Below are 20,497 nucleotides of genomic sequence, written 5' to 3' on the forward strand. Positions count from 1 at the left end.
GAGGAGCAGGAAGGCTGACGTTTCGGGCCTAGACCCTTCTTCAGAAAATGAAGCGGGGTCAGGACCCGAAACGTCAGCCTTCCTGCTCCTCTGATGCTGCTTGGCCTGCTGTGTTCATCCAGCTGTACACCTTGTTTACTTCAATCCTTTACTGCTCAAAACATCTTAGCTTTAAAACCATTCACCAAGCAAGCCTCAACGACCTCACTAGCAGGGAATTCCACAGATTCACAACCCTTTGGGTGAAGAAGTTCCTCCTCAGCTCAGTCCTAAATCTGCTTCCCATAATTTTGAGGCTATGTCCTCTTGTTCTAGTTTTACCTGCCAGTGGAAACGTCCTCTCTGACTCTATCATATCTATTTCCTTCATAATTTTATAAGTTTCTACAAGATTCCCCTTCATTCTTCTAAATTCTAATAAATATAATCCCATCTACTCAGTCTCTCCTCATAAGCCAACACTGTCAACTCCAAAATCAACCTAGTGAATCTTCTCTGCACACCTTCCAGTGCCAGTATATCCTTTCTCAAGTAAGGAGAACAAATCAGCATGTAGTACTCCAGGTGTAGCCTCACCAACACCCTTTCCAGCTGTAACATAGCCTCCTTGCTTTTAAACTCAATGCCATTGGCAATGAAGGACAAATTTGAATTCAGATAAAAATAATTTTGAACTAAAAGCTGGCCGAAAGGTGACCATTTAACCATTGGCAATTGTCATTAAGAAAACCATATGGTTCCCTAATGCCCCTCAGGTAAGGAAATCTGTTGTCCTTATCTGGTCTGGCCTACATGTTACTCCAGACCCACAGCATTGCGATTGACTTTTAACCGCCCTCTGAAATTGCCCTGACAAGCCACTCAGATCACAGGATAATTAGGCAATTAAATGCTGGCCTGGCCAGCAACACCCACTTCCCCATGAACAATTTTTTTTTTTTTTTTTTAACATTTTCACTTACAAAATAACAATGAATTAAATTACGTTCCATGGGAACATAACCTGAAATGCATATAAGTCACAGGTTTAATCACTCCACAAACTCAAATAGGTCTGTGCAAATGATTAAAATGTAAAACAACCAAAAGTATATTTAAATGATGTAAGACATGGAGCACTAAACAGAATCCCAAGGAGGAACAGTGCAGTACTTACCGCTTTGGAGGTATGAAGATACTGTGAAACCATTTCTCTTTTAATCATCATATCCTTGTTTCTCAACGGCTGCTGCTTTTCTTCATTCAAATTCATGTCAAGCTATTAAAAGAAAAACAGTAAACATCAGAAATGTATTTCTTGAATTGAAATTAAAGGGTTGGGGTCATTATTATCTTAGAACAATTTCCCCAGTAACCCACATTCATAAAGGCTTCCTGAATTCACTGTAGCAAAATAACTTAAAAATAAAGTTTACAGGAAAAAATTTGAGCTCGTCAAACTTCTGTGCTCATTTTCTGAAGGTTGATTCAAGCTGAGGTACCATTTCACATGGACAATCTCACCATTATCATTGTTCAAGTGGCCAATATGTGTATAAATCGAAACAATACATTGTCTGTTAAACAGCAAGAGCATCAATTCTGAGCTTACAGAATTTACACACAGAAACATACCATTCTACCTAAGAGATCCATGGAGATATTTAATGTTTATCTGAACTTTGTCGTACTCTCATTCATCTAACTAATATTTTCGTCCTTTCTTCCCATTAGTTCATCTAGCTTTCCCTTAAATACATCATCAATGCTACTTGCACCAACTACTGGTAGCAAGTTGCACATTCAAATAGTCCAAAATAAATCTAATAATTACATTTTATTTGGTTATTTGTCTTGTAACTTTGTTTAACTTGAAAGACCTTTAAAGATTTGGATCTGATTCAAACTCCTGCTCTTACCAGGTTCCATTAAGGATTTAACGCAAGACTTCCAAACTCCAAGTGGTTCAAAGTATACTAGATGACCTAATTACTGACGCCAGTTGTCTAAGGCACTCAAATTGCTTTTTTTCAGTGATTAGAAGAATTCTAAAACACTAATTTGTAGCTCAATCTTTCTTGCAATACAAACTAGCATCAATTTTCTTAAAAAGGATGACCTGTAATTTTACACTAAACATAAAATACGAATGCATGCAATGGATAGAAAAAGTCATTACATTCATTAATATTCACTTTATCTGCCAGCTGATGCATCAGTTTCCCAAAAACTACAGGGGAGATAAAACAAAAGCATGAAGTGATTTCCAAGGAAGAATATCTGGGCAATCCCTCTTCAATAACATAGATCAATGTGAAATTCACTAATGCAGGGAGCGGTGAAAGAAAACAGTATACATGAATTTAAGGTGAAGCTAATCATGCAATCGAAGGAGAAAGGAATAAAGGGTTACAACGGTAGATTTAGCTGAGGAAAGATAGGAGGTGGTTCAAAAGAAGTACAGATTGGGTCGAATGGCCAATTTGTGTGCTAAAAATACCAAGCAACCCTATGCAATTCAATAAAGCTCAGGAAGCACAGTTGATTTTAAAAAGGCAATGCTTTAAATATTTTGCAATATCATTGTTACAAATGCACAAATCTATCAGCAGCAGATTGAGGAAAAGTATGTTGCATGTTTAACAGCCTTTGCTGAATCTCTGCCTCTACACTGAGCACAAAACAGTCTTTTCTTCCATTGCATCATGAGGATTAACTGCGTGTCCTCAGTACTTTACACCTTTATTTTATGCTTTCAACACATTTGAAGGCTTTACTCCAGAAGTAAGTTGTGAAAGGTTGAAGGGCTCAGCACCTACCAACATCTGCTCAAATAGATCCAGCACCTCACTGTCAGACAGCAAGGTCAGTGGAGAAAGATGATCTTCATAAATTGGTGTTGATGGGTGTTTTGCTTGAACGTACGGCTTCTCCTTCTTCCTTATGCTGGTGAACCGTTCCAGCTGCAAGAGAGAGGCAGGAAAGAATAAAATATTCTTTTGTTCCCTGTAACATTTCACAATTATATTTGTACAGTAATATTTGTGGCTGACCATGTAATCACCAACAGATCTGGGCGGCACTTTCCCGTTTGCTCATAGATTCAGCGTGCACTTATCTTTCTTTAAGAATGAATCTTTGCTTCACCAGTTTATGAACAAAAATCATACTATGCAAGCCCCTTTCTTCAAGTGCATTCAAAATTATAAATTATAAATAGAAATAGAAATATCACAAATTCAGTGGAAGAAAATACAAAGCACAACTGCCACACCTCCACCATACCTGAGCCAATGATGTATCCCCAATAATAATATAAACATTGTATTTCAATAGCCCTTCTAACACAATGAAAATCAAAACACTTCACAGTAGGGTTATGAAACTTACATTACTTGGTGTCATATTTGGGGGTATCAGGACAGGTTTTAAGCGTCTTAATGGATGAAAGAAAGGTATGGAGGGGAAGGGAGGAAATTCCAGAACTTACAGCCTAGGCAATTGATAGTTTTGACATCAATGAGGGAGCAATTCAAAACAGGATTGCTCAAGCTAGATAACTCAAAGGTTTGTTGGGATGAAAGAGTTTAAAGAGTCAAAAGTGGCTGAAGAAATGATGTAATTTGAAATCAAGACTGAGAATTTTCAAATAAGTACATAGCTTGACTGGCAGCCAACAAAAAGGTGATTTTGAATGGGGCTTGGTATAAATTGATCAGGTCTGATCTTACTTATTGGCACAGCAGGCTTGAAGCATCAAATAGCATACTGTTTGCATGTATGACCTTACACAGAAACCTAGAAAAACATTGTTGTTGAATTAAATCTGCCAAAGTCAACAAAAGAACTGTTCTTGAAATAGGGACGGCATCTTCAGATCATAAACAGTAGCTGTGTCTTTATATTTATTTCAGAATTACAGTTAAGCTAATAGCATACACACTGGTGGTGAGGGTTGGAGACTGCAGTTATGTGAGGGGTTAAACAAAAGGATCTAAAGATCCAAAGGACACAATGGATGGAAATGACCAGTTGCTGACAACTGGAATAGAACATTTATTTTCTTTAAACAGAATTCAAGCAACTCTTGTGTAATATTCATGGAGAGCTGCAGGAGTACAGGTTCAGGACATCTTATACACAAACATAGTAGAGATCAAGTAGAAATTTGTACTACATTAGGAGATATCAACACTAAACCTGCTCCTCAGCTGATCACAAAAATATTTATTATGCATTTAAAAAACACATGCTACAACGTTCCAATTCAAAGATAATGACATATTCATATAGGGATTGCAAGGAAATATTAAGCAGCATAGAATTTAAGGATAACAGCAAAACAGATTAAAAATTGTTTACACAGAAAAGAATGGAAAATATGTTAGGGGTGCTAACTGGATATATGATTAAAGGAGATAACAAGGCATAGAGCTGCATGAACGCAGCAGGCCAAGCAGCATCAGAGGAGCAGGGAAGCTGATGTTTCGGGCCTAGACCCTTCTTCCAAATTTCTGAAGAAGGGTCTCGGCCCGAAACGTCAGTTTCCCTGCTCCTCTGATGCTGCTTGGCCGACTGCGTTCATCTAGCTCTACAACTTGTTATCTCAGATTCTCCAGCATCTGCAGTTCCTTCTATCTCTGATATGATAAAAGGAAGCGTTTTTTGGGGAGAAGATGGTTCCAAAATAAGACACAGTTAATTCTTTCGAAAGACCAAAGATAGCACAAATGGTGTGAGTGGAGTGTCGACAGGCTGAATAACAAGACTTTGCAGGTGATCAAAACTGTCAAATGATGTGAGTAAGGTGTCTACAACTGAATAGCAAGTGAAGGGATGACCCGATTAGTTAAGACAGACAAATAATTACAAAAAATTAAAAATAAGTTGATGCTAGAGACAAACCAAATGGCTAGAGTAACATGATAGGTATGTATCACATGACAAGGGTCTAACCAAAGTAACAAGTAACCCAAACTGCACAAACTAATTAAGGTAGAGAGATCATAAATTATCAAGTTGATGGTGTCAAAATAGAACAGTAAGGAAGATTTTCAAACAAAGAACAGTATGGTGTGGTTACGTGTAGCTCGACATGAACGCAAGATCACAGTTGAGGCCATTTTCACAAGTATGGAATTTGGCTCAGTTCCTGCTCAGCAATTCTGCGTTGCTGTGTATTTCAAAGGCCGCCTTGGACGATGATTACCCAAAGGTTGGAGGCTGAATGTCCTTGACCACTGAAGTGTTCCAGACTGAGAGGGAACATTTTTGTCTGGTGATGGTTATGCAGGACTAATAGTCAAGTTCTGTACCAATGAAGATGGCATCAACTGTGATCTTGGGTTCATGTCGTGTTACATGTAACCCCATCGTACTGTTCTATGTTTGAAAATCTTCCTTACTTATCTTGCAGTGCTCTCTCTGCCTATAAATTCTGTGCCCATGCACTTCTCTCCACTTTACCTTAGAATGGAGCACTGATCCAAAAGCTTGTGATTTTAAATGAACCTGAACTGTAACCTGGTGTTGTGTGACTTCTGACTTTGTCCACCCAGTCTAACACCAGTACCTCCATTTTCGAAGGTAATGATTGAACCAGCTTCCACCACACTCTTGAACCACGAATTCCAGATCACACCAGCTCACTGTGCAGAATTATTTTCCTCATGTCGCATTTGGTTCTTTTGCCACTCACATTAAATTATGATCTCTTGTTTTCAGCCCTTCGGGCCCATCTACTCTGCCCAAATCCCTCATGATGTTGAATCATTGTCAATCACTTGTTAACTAGGATTGTCCACATGTGAAATTCAGTACCACTGGTCATGGGTTCTGTGGTCCTTGTATGGCTGTTCAGCCCATTCCTAGAGCTACATCGCCCACCACACATTTGGTAGATGTTTTTAAGAAGTGGAATTGGTCCCTGGCCGTGATATCATTGGTATTCCTTTGTCTGGTTCCTTTTCCATACTTGCTCTTGCCCAAAAGAAAAGAACTGGGTCCCTTGACACAGGAGTTTCCTCCAGTCAGTTTCTTCTGAATGAGATCTCCCATGCATTCACATCTATGTCACACTTCTTGAGGGAAGCCTTCAGGGCTCGAAATGATCACTTTACCTTCCTCTTGTTTGAGTGCCTTCCTTGATCTGGGTTAAAATGATTTGCTTTGTTTGTCAGAACTCACGCAGCCTAAGCACATGGCCAGTCCAGCGGTGTTAGTTTCAGATGATCTTGGCCTTGGTGGTGCTGTTAACTATTTTAAAGGACACTGATGTTAGTACGCCTGTCTTCCCAGCCGATGCAAAGAATCCATCTCAGACAACACTGATGGTACCTCTCAAGGGTCTTGAGGTGGTTTCTGTACGTAGTTCAAGTTTTGAAGCCGTAAAGAAGAGTTGGAAGGATGACTGCCTTATACACAAGGATCTTGTCATCAGCACTGATGTCACAGTTGAAGATTCTCATTCTTAGGTATCAGTGATGTTCACCAATTAGATGTGATGTTGAATTTCTGCATCAATGTCAGCCTTAGATGAAAAATAGCTTCCCAGGTAAGGGAAATATTCCATGTCTGGGAGGATTTCTCTATTAACCCTAATGGTGGGACAGACCAGAAACTGACCCAAGACAGATTGTGAAGGATTTAAGACCAATTATTTGGTATGCTTCCATGAAGGCATTAAATGAGCCTTGAAGATTCTCTTCCTAGAGAGCAGAGATGACATTGTTATCTGCAGAATGAAGTTTCACAAGCGAGGTCAGTGTCTGTCATTTTCTTCTTGATTTTCAACCAACTGAAGTAGGCAATGTGCACACCACTAGGAAGTTTGTTCTTGACAAGATGAAGAACTGTGATGATGCAGATGGACAAAAGGGTGGGGTAATGACACATCCCAGCTTGGCTGCTACCTTGACCTCAAAAGATTCTGTCATATTACCATTGGTGAGGATTATCATCGACATCTTGTCATGGAGGAGACCGAGGGTATTGATGAATTTCACTGGACAGCCAACTTTTGACAGGATCTTCCAACTGACCAAGTCAAAGACCTTGGCAGATCAATGAAGACCATGTAGAGTTGTTGTTGTTCCTGGCATTTCTCTTGCTGAGAAGTGAAAATCAGATCCATAGTTCCATGGTTTAGTCGGAAGCCACAGTGGCTTGCAGGAATGATTTCCTCCGAGACTGGGAGAAGACGGCAACCACACAGAGATATTTTTCCTCCCCACATCTCCAACTGAGGGACTTTGCCAAGCTCCCTTACCCCATTCCCTTCATGTATCCAACTTCCTTGCAAAGTTCGCGTCCAACTCAGCACCTTGCTGAGGTACTTACCCAACTACTCCCACAAGTGAGAGATTCCTGTAAACCTTCCTACATATTTCCGTCTGCTCCAACACTGCATCCCCAGTCCCTCATCCGCATCCTACTTCATTTAAAACAGCAGAGGTGAAAGACTCACCAGATTTTACTGTTGTATAAAAACAATAAAAGAAAATAAGACTTTACTGAAATAGTATTATTTACAATGAGATTCACTAGGAGTTGCACATTCCACAATTACAGACTTCACAGTATTTATCTATATTCTGCAGTTGATCACAGAAGCAAAGGCAGATTCAGTCTGAACAAAGTATTGTTCAAAACAAAGGTAATTTATAAGTTACAAAACATGAAAATACTGCAAACAGCAGAGCAAAATAAAAACATCTAAGATGCTTACCTCATCAGGAATCAGCTTCTTAAAAGTCTGTAGTTTGGAAGTAAATAGAAAGAAAAATAGATAAGTGTCTGTCCACCACCAATAGGGAAATACAGCCCAGAAAATACCCAAGAAGCAGTTTTAAAAACACCATCACCCGTTAGTCGCTAGCATCAGGAAGAGTCACCATTTCAGCACCAAAGCACAGCTAGCAGGACAAAGTTAGAGAAAGAAACAGAGCACCTTGCATTTTCCCCCCTACCTTATCAATCTTCCATTATTGTTTTTTTGTTTTTCTTCTCTGTCCAATCTTATGGCCTGCCACCTATCTTTGAACATACATCTTTTCTTTCAGTCTGAACAATCTTTGACTTTTTTTTACTTAACCGTGAATGGTGGATTAGTCCCTTAGAATTTTTCTTTTCTGCTGCAATGTATCTATTTTGTGTTTTCTGCAATATTCCTCTAAAGGTTTGCCACTGCATCTCACTTGACTTACCCCTTAACATAAACTTCCTGTTCACTTTCACTAGCTCTACTCTCTCCCCCTCATAATTGCCCATGTTTAAATTGAAAATCGTCTTGGACGCACATTTCTCTCCCTTCAGCTGTATGCAAAATTCAATGTTACGGTTCCTGCCACCCAGGAGCAAGTTCACTATGGGGTCAGTAATCAATCCTATCTCATTAGTAAAAACCAAGTCTAATGTAGCCTGCTTTCTGATTGGTGCCATAATATAATCCAAAGATGTGCAGGCTAGGTGGATTGGCCATGTTAAATTGCCCATGGTGTTTGGGGATGTATAGATTAGATGGGTTGTAGGGAGATGGGTCTGGGTCGGATGCTCTGATGGTTGGTGTGGACTTGTTGGACCAAAAGGGCACGTTTCCACACTGTAGGGATTCTATGATAATATGCTGGTCTATGAAACTGTCCCACACGAACAAGTGACAAGAATAGGTCTCTCAGCCCTTTGAGCCTGCCCTGCCAATTACTAAAATCGCGGTTGATCAGATTTTAACCCCAACTCTACATATCCCTGATAAGTCACCTCTGACTCTTCTAAACTCCAGAGGATACAGGCCTAGCCTGTCTAGCCATTCCGCATAAGGCAATCTATTCATCCCAGACATTAGCTAAGTAAACCTTCTCTGAACTGTTTCTAATGTATTAACATACTTCCGTAAGTACAGTTTACAATACCCCAGATGTGGTCTCACCAATGCCCTGTTTAACTGAAAACATTCAACAAACTCATTTTGATTACTTTTCTTATCTGGCTTTTCCAGTTAACATGTACGTTAAAATTCCCGTGATAATTGCCTTATCTTTTTGACAAACTTCCACTATTTCTTCCTTGATACCCTGTCCTATCATGTGGCTACTGTTTAGAAGCCTGTACACAACTCCCACTAGTGACCTCTTGCCTTTAACATTCTTCATCTCTAACCAGGCTGGTTCTATATTCTGGTTTACTGAATTTAGGTCATGCCTCTCTACTGTGCTAACATCATCTTTAATTAACAGAGTCACCCCTCCACCCTTTCCTCGCTTCCAGTCCTTCCTAGGTGTCATATATCTTTCAATGTTCAGCATCCAATCTCAGTCATTCTGCAGCTATATTTCAGTAGATCGTACGCACTTACCTGAATTTAAACAACGAGGTCACCTCTTTTGCTTTGAATATTATTTGCACTCAGACACTGTACTTTTTGTCCTTTTATTCTTTTATTATTTTCGTAACGGCTAGTCTCATCTGCTGATATGTTCTTAGATCTGTAGTCTCTGTCATTGCTTGTTTATCATTTCCCACATTACTTCCTCCCTCTGTTGCCTTCACTCACTCTTTGATTCATCACAACCTCCCAAACGTACAAATCCCACTTTCTGCAGTTTTAGTGCCAGTGTCTCATGAACATGAACCCACTTTTCTTTCAGCCATGCGATCATCTTTCTAAGCTTGTTTACCACATGCCAATTTGCACTTGGATCAGGTATTAATCCAGAGATTATTACTTTTGAAGTTCAGCTTCTTAACCCGGTATCTAGCTCCTCATACTGGCTGTGTAGAATCTCTCTGATAGATCTACCAATATCATTGCTTCCTACATGGACCTTGACAATTGAATCCTCCCTCTCCTACTGCAAGTTCTTCTCCAGCCCAGAGCAGATGCTCTGAGTCCAAGCATGGGGCAGACATCGCAGCCGCCTGGTCTTTCATTCTTTGCTGTACAGAATAATATCAATCTTTCTTCTCTCACTTTAATGGATGACCATCTGCTTTGATATTATTGGAGAAGGTGCAGAATTTACCAGGATGTTGCCAGGACGGGATTATAAGGAGAGGCTGGATAAGCTGGGACATTTTTCCACTGGAACCGAAGAGGTTGAGAGGTGACCTTATAGAGGTTTACAAAATCATGAAGGCCATTGATAAGGTCAATAGTAAAGGTCTTTTACCTCGGGTTGAAGAGTTCAAAACTAGACGGCATCGTTTTAAGGTGAGAGGAGAAAGATAAAAGGGACCTGAGGGGCAACTTTTTCTCTCAGAAGGCAGGTCATATATGGAATGAACTTCCAGAGGAACTGGTAGATGCAGGTACAGCAACAACATTTGAGACACATTTGGGCAGGTACATGAATAGGAATTGTTTAAGAGGGATATAGGTCAAACACAGGAAAATGGGATTAATTTAGTTTAGGAAAATTGATTGGCATGGACAAATTGGACCGAATGGTCTGTGATTTGATTTCCTGACATGTTGTGTGCCCATCTATATCACTGATGATGCCATCAAATTTTGCATAATCTGCAACTTTGGAAGGTATTGGCTTCAACTGTGCTGAAAAGGAGTAATCGATAAAGATGATGAAAAGTTAAGGCCTCTGCAGGACTTGCCCTGGGACAGTGGTAGTCACTTGTTTCCAAATCAAATACATTATCCCCGACTCTTTCTTTTACCACCTAACCAATCCCCTGAGCAAGTCAATAACTTGTTTTTCATGCCTTAAGCTTTAATTTTAGTAAATAGTTTCTTGCATGGAACTTAATCAAAAATCTCCTGGAAGTCCACAAAAATATTATCAATAGGCGTTCCTCGGTCCTCTACCTAAATTGTCTTCTGAAAAGTTTCAACTAATTGTGTTAACTTGCATTTACACATTTGTGTTGGCATTCTCTAATCAGCTGAGTCAATCTTTGATTATAGATTATTAATGCCCACAAACCAATGTTAATCTGAAAGGACTTTAATTTCCATATTTTTTTCTTGCATTTTTTAAACAATGGGATTCCTTCTAGAATAAGCTATTAAATGTTTCAGTGAACAGTGGAAATACTGTTATTTTGTTTAAAACGCTACTGAAAACACTGCCCACAATATAATTACATGAAACACTAACAGCATTAGAGGCAGTGGTAGTTTGCTTCCACCAGATGGTGTTGGTGCATTTGAAACACAAATGTCCCACAAAAATATTTTGTTGTTTGATTTTCTTTCTCTGCACAACTGATGGATGAATTTGTAAGGATAATGAATAGCAGGTTGTTCATCAGAATAATTGCCAGTCAGCAAATACAAGTATCAAAACTGTCCTCATGCAACCGATAGAAATGGTGATTCCTAAGTCATCTCCCAAAGACTATATCCATCGATCAATCTACCAGATGAATCATGGCCTCAGCATTAGTGGTCATTGTAGTGGATGAGATGTTGATCAATGAATCTCTGAGACTTCAATAACATAAAATGCTGCAGAATATATTATTCTCCACAGATGCTGCCTGAGTAGTTCCAGAACACTATTTCTATGACCAATCGAACAGCTTCACTTTTAACTGTCAATGTGGTTCAGTTGATGACATTCTCATCTGATGCAGATGATGCAATTTCAAACCCCAGTTCAAGAACTTCAGACAGAAGCTACATCAAGTGCCATGCTGATTAGCCACTCATACATCACAATATTCTGAGATCCTGTGGTACATAATTAACTGTCCATGAACACACTAATAATAATTGCACAATCCAGCCAGTTCCATGTGCAGCATTTCTGGAAAGTGGCTTGTAAACAAATGCTTTCTTTTTATTTTGCAATATTTTAAACTCTATTATTCCCAATATAGTTTTATGGTAGATCAGAACTTGAGGATTTCTTTTAAAAATGTCACATCAAAAAGATTTCTTGTTGCACTTATCAGGACAGATGGAAGAATACAGTGGGAATTTTCTGTACCAGGAACAGGCTATTGAATTGGATGATCAGTCATGATCATAATGAATGATACAGCTGGCATGAAGGGCCGAATGGCCTAATCCTCACTTATTTTTCTACATTTCTAACACCAGATTTCAAAGGGAGGAACAACTTATACTGTATGACAAAAGGTTGATTGGTTGGCAAGTTAATTTTGTTTAGTCTACGCCTTGCCATGGCAAATGCATCAGGAAGCTGCTGGGGGACAGTGTTCTCCACCTTTTTGCTTATTCAAAAAGGTGTAATGCCTGCACGTGTTCCTTTTGCCTGAAAAGGACACACCAGGTCTACAAACATATTTTGCTTTCAGCAAGATCAAGCAAGCGATACGGCGAACTAAACTGATTATCTTAAACTGGTTGGTTGTCTAATTATTAGTATACTTAGGATTGTTCAACAGGTGCTTTTCCAATTGCAATTAATGTTAGAAGTTATATTTTAAGAGTTTTGTAAGCATGGGCTGTTTGTTTGTTATAAGATCAGTACTTTGCCTACTGCAATCAGCCAAAGGGATGTGCTATTTGATACAATTCACCGGTCTTTGGGACTAATGTGCTACAAATCAGACATTGAACTGGCTCTGAAATGCACAGACTACATTACTCACGTAGAGGATGGGAAGGTAGGAATCAGAGATAGACCAGATGAAGGTAAGAGCAGGATGGAAATTGAAAGTGAAATAGATAAACATTTCCAATTCCGGATAAGAGAGGGAGGCAGCACTGACTCTGGAACATCGATGACATCATAAGCGTTGTCGGTGGGGGCTGCAGTAATGTTCCACGCAACCAAAAAAGAGACAGGCATTACTGAGGCCCATGTGGGTACCTGTGGCCACCCCTTTGATCTGAAAAAAGTGAGAGGAGTTAAACGAAAAGTTGTTCAGAGTGAGGATGAGCTCGGCCAGGTGGAGGAGGGTGGTGATGGTGGATGGGACAGTTCAGGCCTTGTTTCTAGGACACAGCAGACAACCCTTTGACCATCCTGATGGGGGATGGATCATTCTAGCAAAGCTTATCTGTACCCTCTTCAAAGCACTCTGTAAACTGTGATGCCCACAATTAAACAATGAACTCTAGCAGAGGACTAACCTGTGTTCAATGAAGACGTATCAGATCTTCCATGCCAAGAATGGCCTTTCTGTCAATAAAGCCAAGGATTTCAATCTTTTTTTTTTTGGAAAAGTCTTCTGGACACCTTAATTCCTTCTCATTCTTTAATGTAGGTTTTGCCTCCAGCAAGGTATCTTTACTTGATGTAGCAATGCTTTATGTAATAAGAAACTAGGCGTGAATAACATGGCATTGAGGAAGCCAATGGGATGCTTATTGTAGCTCAATAATAGATACAAATATTCCTTTCACAGACACATCGATGTCTGGGTTTATATTAAGCTAATTGGATACAAAGAACTGCATGCTTCCTTTGTTGCACCATGCGTCAAATTATCCAAAGTAAGATGGTTTAATGCTCGTACATCCTATCAGTTCACATACTATGATACAGTGATGGTACCATAAGCAAGTCTCTAAAAGGCACACCGACATACTGACTATAGGATATAACAGCAACATTCCTCTCTCCTCAGACGCTGTCCAACCTTCAAGTATTTCCAATCATGTCTGGCTTTATTCCTTTCTGCTCTCATCTGCAACGACCCATTTTTATTCTTCCACACCTTAATTTACACTTACTTTACATCTTTGTTTCTCTTTCACCCCAACTGGCAAACCTTTTATCCTTTGCACCGGGTATCCACATCATCTGCCCCCCTTGCTCCAACTCCACCTGTGCCAAAAATATAAAAAACAACATTTCCAATCCCCCCATTTCAGTGTTGAGGTCATATCGTACTGGAAATGTTCATTCTGTGTCTTTCTGTACAGATGCTGCCAGACCTGCTGAGTTTCTTCTACAATTTCTGCATACGTTCTCATTTCATTTCAGATTTCCAATACCTTTATCACCTCATCAGCCATTTGTTAACTACATTATGCTGCTTTTCAGTCAAAGGAGATTGCAGAAGAGAGAATAATACTGTTTAATATAAACAAATGCAATAATTAGAATCATAGAATTGTATGGCATGGAAACAGACCTTTCGGTCCAACCAATCCATGTTGATCATAATCCCAAACAATCTAGTCCCACCTGCCTGCTCTTGGCCCATATCCCTCCAAACCTTTCTTACTGATGTACTTATCCAAATGTTTTTTAAGCATTGTAACTGTACCCACTTCCACCACTTCCTCAGGAAGTTCATTCCACATGCAAACCATCCTCTGAGTGAAAAATTTGTCCCTCATGTCTTTTTTAAATCTCTTTCCAGTCACCTTAAAAATGTGCCCCCTAGTCTTGAAATCCGCCACCCAAGGGAAAAGACAACTACTATTAACTCTATCTATATCCCTCATCATTTTATAAACTTCCATAAGGTCACCTCTCAACTTCCTACGCTTCAGTGAAAAACAGTCCCCGCCTATTCAGCCTTTGGTGGACAAATATTTTATTCTGGTGTTGGGTATTGTAATTTTGTATTTGTAGAGAAATTGTATCCTCAATTTCTGAACCTCTTCAGTCTCTCACATCCCTGATTGTTGGCGCCCATCTCTCCATTACACCATAAGACTTAAGGAACCGGGGTAGCCCATTCAGATCATTGTGCGCTTTACCAATCAACGAGATCATGGCTGATTTGAGAATCCTCAACTCCTCTTTCCTGTCTTTTCCCATAACTCTGATTCCTTGACTGATCAAAAATCTGTCTATCTCAGCCTTAGATACACTCAATAACCCAGACTCAATAGCCCTTTCTGGCAAAGAATTCCACAAATTCACCACCCTCTGAGAGAAGAAATTCCTCCTTATCTCTTCTTAAATTTGTGACACTTGCTGTTGAGATTATGTCCTCTGGTCCTAGACTCTCCCATAAGGGGAAACAAACTTTCCGTATCTATCCTATCAAGTCCCCTAAGAATCTTGTGTGTTTCAATAACGTCTCCTTTTATTCCTCTATATTCCAATGAGTACAGATCCAATCTGCTCCTTTTCTCCTCAAAAAAAGACAGTCTCTCCAAACCTGGTATTAGCTTAGGGAACCTTCCCTGGAATACCTCCAATACCAGAAAACCTTTCCTATGATAAGGGGCCCAAAGCTGTTCACAGTATTCTAGCTATGGTCTGAGTAGTGCCTTGTATAGTTCTAACTAAACCTCCCTATTTTTGTACTCTATTCCCTTTGAAATAAAGACCAACATTCCATTTCCCTTCCCTATCACGAGGTGAACTTGGATGCTAGCTTTTGGTGATTCATGCACGAAGACATCAAATCATGTGCCAAGTTTTTGCTTATTCACTTCACTTCTGCAGACTCAGCATCAGCCTTCCCACTTGCTTCCCAGATATTTTGTGTCATCTGCAAACCTGGCTAATGTACATTCACTTCCCTCATCCAAGTCTTCAACATAAATTGCAAATAATCGTAGCCCCTGCACTGATCCCTATGGCCTTGCAATAGTTACAGTTTGCCATCATGAAAATGACCCCTTATCCCAACCCTTTGACATCTATTAGTTAGCCAATCCTCTATCCATGCTAATATATTACCTCCAACACCATGAGCACTTATTAAGTAGCCTAATGTGTGGCACCTTATCAAAAACAGTCGGAAAATTCAAATATATTACATCCACTGCTTCCCCTTTATCTATCTGGTTTGTTTCTGCAAAGAAAAGAGTGCTTGGTATTTCTACATTACTTTAAAGGGTACTCCATTGCTTATAAATTGATTTTGGACTAATCCAAGGATGCAGAAAGAATTATACAACTGCCTTCCATTTCAGTAAGAGCTTAAACTCCAACAGTAACTCTAGCAGAAAATCTCTCAGAAGAGCAGTGACACAAGCTGAGTTCATAGTCCTGCAACAGTGTCAGAATGAAGCAACATTAATTTGCTCAGATACTAAGTTTGCAGTGTAAATAATGTAGCAAAGACCGTTAGTGCTACATGACCATGACAACTTTTTCCCGAGATAACAGGAAAATGATCTAATTTATGACAAAGGCTTCAGGTTTAGTGTTTGATACAATTTGCCAGTCACGGGAACATCAGGCCTACGCACTTGGCATCTCACTGCCACTGAAATTCATATACCACTTTTGCGTGGGAGGCAAAATGTGTTTTTGGTTTGACAACAGCGTCCAGTTAGGACATAACACTCACAGTTCCCCCAAACAGGGCAATCCTTGTGTGCATACTCACCAACGGGCCCAAAGCCACCACTTTCCAATAAGAAAGGCAACTAGCCTACTTCCAGTTAGCCTGGGAGAGTACAATATTTCAAAGATTTTGAGCAACAGATGAAGCAAACCATTTCATACTGCTACTATGCAGTGGTAGTAACTCATCGACCAAAGTTGACTTGCCAGTCAGTGCCCTTTACTCCTCCAAGACAACTGGCATTTTTGCAATTCTGTCCTGATCAATGCAAGACAAGTTTCAACTGCAAGTTTCCTTTCTCAACAATATTCATCTTCCTCGTGTCCTAATAAGGGGTACATGTATAAACTGTCTCCATTCCAATTAGAACCTTCTCAGGCAAGTGATTTTTAAGCAGACAGTAATGGGTGTCATAGGCACAATAAAAAGCTAACCGTTGCTTCCTGGAAATCCAAATAACACAAATGATTCATACATCCTTGTTTTACCAGATGTTTCCAAGCAAGATCCTTGTGGCAACTTCATCCGAGCCTGATCAAAATTTCAGGCCAACAGTCTGATCATTGTATTTCAGTTCTGAAGTTAGATAGGATAACATTATGAAAGCATCTGTATATCAGAAATCTGCTTTCCTCTTCATGCTTTGGAAACCAAACAGCAAGGTGAAACATTTAATGAAAACTGTTCCTTCCAAAGCCAATTAAAACCTGGCACTTATATTAAAAAAAATTATTGAAAGAAAAAGCACATGGTCATAAAATAAACAGTGGCTATCTAGAAATTCAAACCCGCCCTGTCTGAGTACATGGTGACAGAATGACTCATCTGCTTAAAGGATTTTTAATTTTAGAATGAATGAATCTGCTGTACCTGTGCAGAGCACTGGCTATGTCTCACACAACAGGAAGATGGGTCATTTACCATTCTGCGCATAATCACAGAAAAGAAACAAAAAAACGTTATTCCTTTTCCCTCCACATCTTCACCCAAGAGCAAAAAACACAAATAGCAAACTTCAAATATAAAAACAGAAGATTGATATTACACTCAAAACTTGTATGCGACCGTAGGTAATTAGCCATAGTCGATGCAAGACCTTAGGCATCTCTCTGCATTATAAAGAAACAACTGGACATGTCTGCTTGAGTGGATATTATTCTGTAAGCAAAGGGGAAAGTGAGAAGACTGACCTCCATGGACGATCACAGACTGCACAAGGATTGTATCAGCTCCTTTGGCTTCATTCTGCATCTTATTAGCTTTTAATCTCATTCATCAACTGAGATTACCAACTCCTCCAGGGACCGTTTCCAGATGAGATGTTAAAAAGTTAGTTATTACAAAGAACTTTCATGAAATGATTGCAAGGGGAATTCATCACTTGGACCTATGCATAGAATTATATTGCACAGGAAGACGCCATTCAGCTCATGGAGAGCTGGCTAGCACAGAGTTAACCAATTAGCCTCACTCCTGTCTTCCAAAAACCACGCAATACAGCAATGCCGGTGGAGAGAGAATCTCTTGTCTCAGCTAAGAATAAATATAACATAATGGACGTAGTATGTAATGTTGAGCAAAACTAAAATCTGTCATATAGTTTAAAGTGAATCTGTTCAGAATGATTTTTTTTCATATACTGTGCTCTTTTGTATAGCAGAACAATGTTTTATAGCCAGTGAATTACAATTGTAGATTGCAAAGCACAGGGAGGTCCCAACAAGAGGACCTCAATAAACAACCAAGTGCTTTGCTTTTGGTGGTGCTTCTGAAGAATAGAGTACTGGTTGTGTCATCCAGAGATCTCGCCACCCCCATCCCTCCTTCATGCACTGGGATCTTTTAGATTCATCTAAAGAAATGGATGCAGCCTTGATTTAATGGTTTATTCAAGATTGTAGCCCTACTGTCATTGCAAGGCCAAAGTGATGAATCAGCTAAGATTATGTAACAGCAGCAGAATTGTGACAGTTCAGTATGGCATGGAAATACATTTACATAATACCTACTAAGCAATAAATTTCCAAGGTGTTTTTCTAAACCATTGATTTTTTTTTTGAAAAGTAACACGAAGCCACATCAGGTAAGTTTGATATATACTTGGACAAATACACCCAAACTCACGTAGTTTCTTGAATTCACCTCTTTCATCTATATTTGGACTAAGGTTGTCATAAGGACTGGAACTCAATTGCCCTGGCAAAACCCAACTGGAGCATTGGTGAGATTATTGCTGCACAAGTTTCACTTTAAGACATTCTGAATAACACCTTGTGCTGTTTCATTGACAATTGAGAGTATTAAGGCAGTAATTAGTCACTTCAAATGATTTAGTTTAAGAGTAGATAGATAATAATGGAACCAGGTGAGGATGACAGTGGAGAGGTCTTGGAAGAAAATGATGTGGTCAACTCTGCCTAAGGCTGCAGAAAAATTGAGCAAGATCTGGGGGAATATCTCAGAATGGCATTTTCGACTTTGCTAAGCACTGTTTTGTACTGTGGCTTATTTGGAAGAGTCAGACATGGAGTTTTGTGAGCAACTGAAGAACTGTGGAGAGGAAAGGGAGGTAGGAGATCGGACAGTAGCTTGCATGGATATTTGTTTTAAAAAGGAAAGGGTCGGTGACAGCAGATTTCAGAGAGAAAGGAACAACATCTTTTTGGAGAAGTGCTCCAAAATATTTGAAATGTTTGCTTAACCATAGAGGAATATTTTAAATAAAGGTGCAATCTATTTTCATATACAGCAGGTGGCAATTTTGTAGGTGGCATGCGATCATTAAATGTGTATTCAACAAAACCAACTCGAAGATGAGAAGAAGATGCAAGAAATTTCCAGATGATTTTCAGGACTGAATTTCAGACAACTTTAAATTCCCGCACAGGGTGTAGGTGCCGTTTGCTGGGCCGACCTTTATTTCCCTCAGAAAATGGTGGAGAGTTACCTTCTTAAACCACTGCAATCCATTTGGTGTAGGTGCACCCACATGCTGTCTAGGGAACGAGTTCCAGCATTGTGACTCAGCAGGAATGGTGATAAATTTCCAAGTCAGGATGACACGTGACTTGGAAGGGAACTTGCAGGCAGTGGTGTTCCCATATATCTTCTCTGCACTTGGACAGATGAAAGAAAGGTGAAACGATCAAAACTGGGGACAGGGGGTAGCAATGACTTAGTGGTATTATCACTGGACTGTTAAACCAGAGACCCTGGTGGTGTTTTTGGGACCTGGGTACGAACGCTGCTGTGGTAGATGTTGGATAACAATCTGGAATTAAGAGTCTAATGGTGACCACGAAACCATTGTTGATTGTTGGAAAAACCTATCTGGTATACTAATGCCTTTTAGGAAAGGAAACTGCCATCCTTACCTGTCTGGACTACGTGATTCTGTTTCCACAACAATGTGGTTGACTCTTAACTGTCCTCTGGGATGGGCAATAAATGCTGGCCTAGTCACTGTTAACCTCATCCCACGAATGAATTAAAAAAAAATCAGATTACATAGATTTCAAAATGTAGGACTGAGATAAGTTACTAAGATGGAGAGAAACAAGGCTAGCAGAAATTTGAAATCAGAATTTTGAAAAGTTAGTTATTGTAGCTTGTTCCTGTTCACCTGTTGTATCAATTAACTCAACACCTACAGGAAATTAAAGCTGTAAACCTACACGTTTAAATGGTTTGGTATCATGCAGGTAGTGCCGCTGTGTAGATAACAGCCACATGGGTCTGGCTTAAAAAAAAGACTATGTTATAAGAAAGGACTGGGTTCTTCCCAGTTAAAAGTAACTGGCCACAAATAATTTGATATAAAAAGGGAAGCTGTAAGTGTGGACAAGTATGTAGTGGTTCAAAGTAGTGAGTAACTAATTTAGAATCAATGCCAGGATGTAATCTTTTTCAGACAGTAACCTAGTACTTGAAATGGTTGATACTTGAAGTTCACTGAATGGACTGCTCGACATCCTTGGAGAGGCAAGGGACGATGCGGTCTGCCTCCTAACCAACACCTCCTGGTGCTGAGATGTGGCAACCACGGTGATTTACTGCTTCCCGGACCAGGAATATCTTACAATAAAAAGTGCCATCCCCACTACCTGCTGCATAAGTTTACCTCTGCTATCCTGAAAGCGGTCTACATCCCACACCATGTGGAAGTGAACAGTGCACTTGAAGTACACAACACTTCAAACTGTCTTGAGACAGAACACCACGAGACCTTATTCATCGTAGTTGGTGACTTCAACCTGGCCAACCTCAAGAACATGTTACCAAAATGCCATCAACACATCTCCTGTCCCACCAGAGGTCTGAACACCTTTGACCATTG

General features: G+C 39.7%; 1 protein-coding gene across 1 annotated transcript in view; it reads right to left on the bottom strand.

The window, feature by feature from the left end:
• Positions 1-20,497, bottom strand: part of LOC109912529 (protein diaphanous homolog 1) — a 323,327-nt gene that overhangs the window by 241,039 nt on the left and 61,791 nt on the right. The window contains exons 2-4 of the mRNA XM_048603507.1: positions 7,706-7,732; positions 2,799-2,942; positions 1,157-1,258 (exon numbers count right to left, since the gene is read on the bottom strand). Coding sequence (XP_048459464.1) covers positions 1,157-1,258; positions 2,799-2,942; positions 7,706-7,732 — 273 coding nt within the window. The remainder of the gene's footprint in view (positions 1-1,156; positions 1,259-2,798; positions 2,943-7,705; positions 7,733-20,497) is intronic.

This window comes from Rhincodon typus, chromosome 12 (assembly GCF_021869965.1).
Source record: "Rhincodon typus isolate 14 chromosome 12, sRhiTyp1.1, whole genome shotgun sequence".
NCBI lineage: Eukaryota > Metazoa > Chordata > Chondrichthyes > Orectolobiformes > Rhincodontidae > Rhincodon > Rhincodon typus.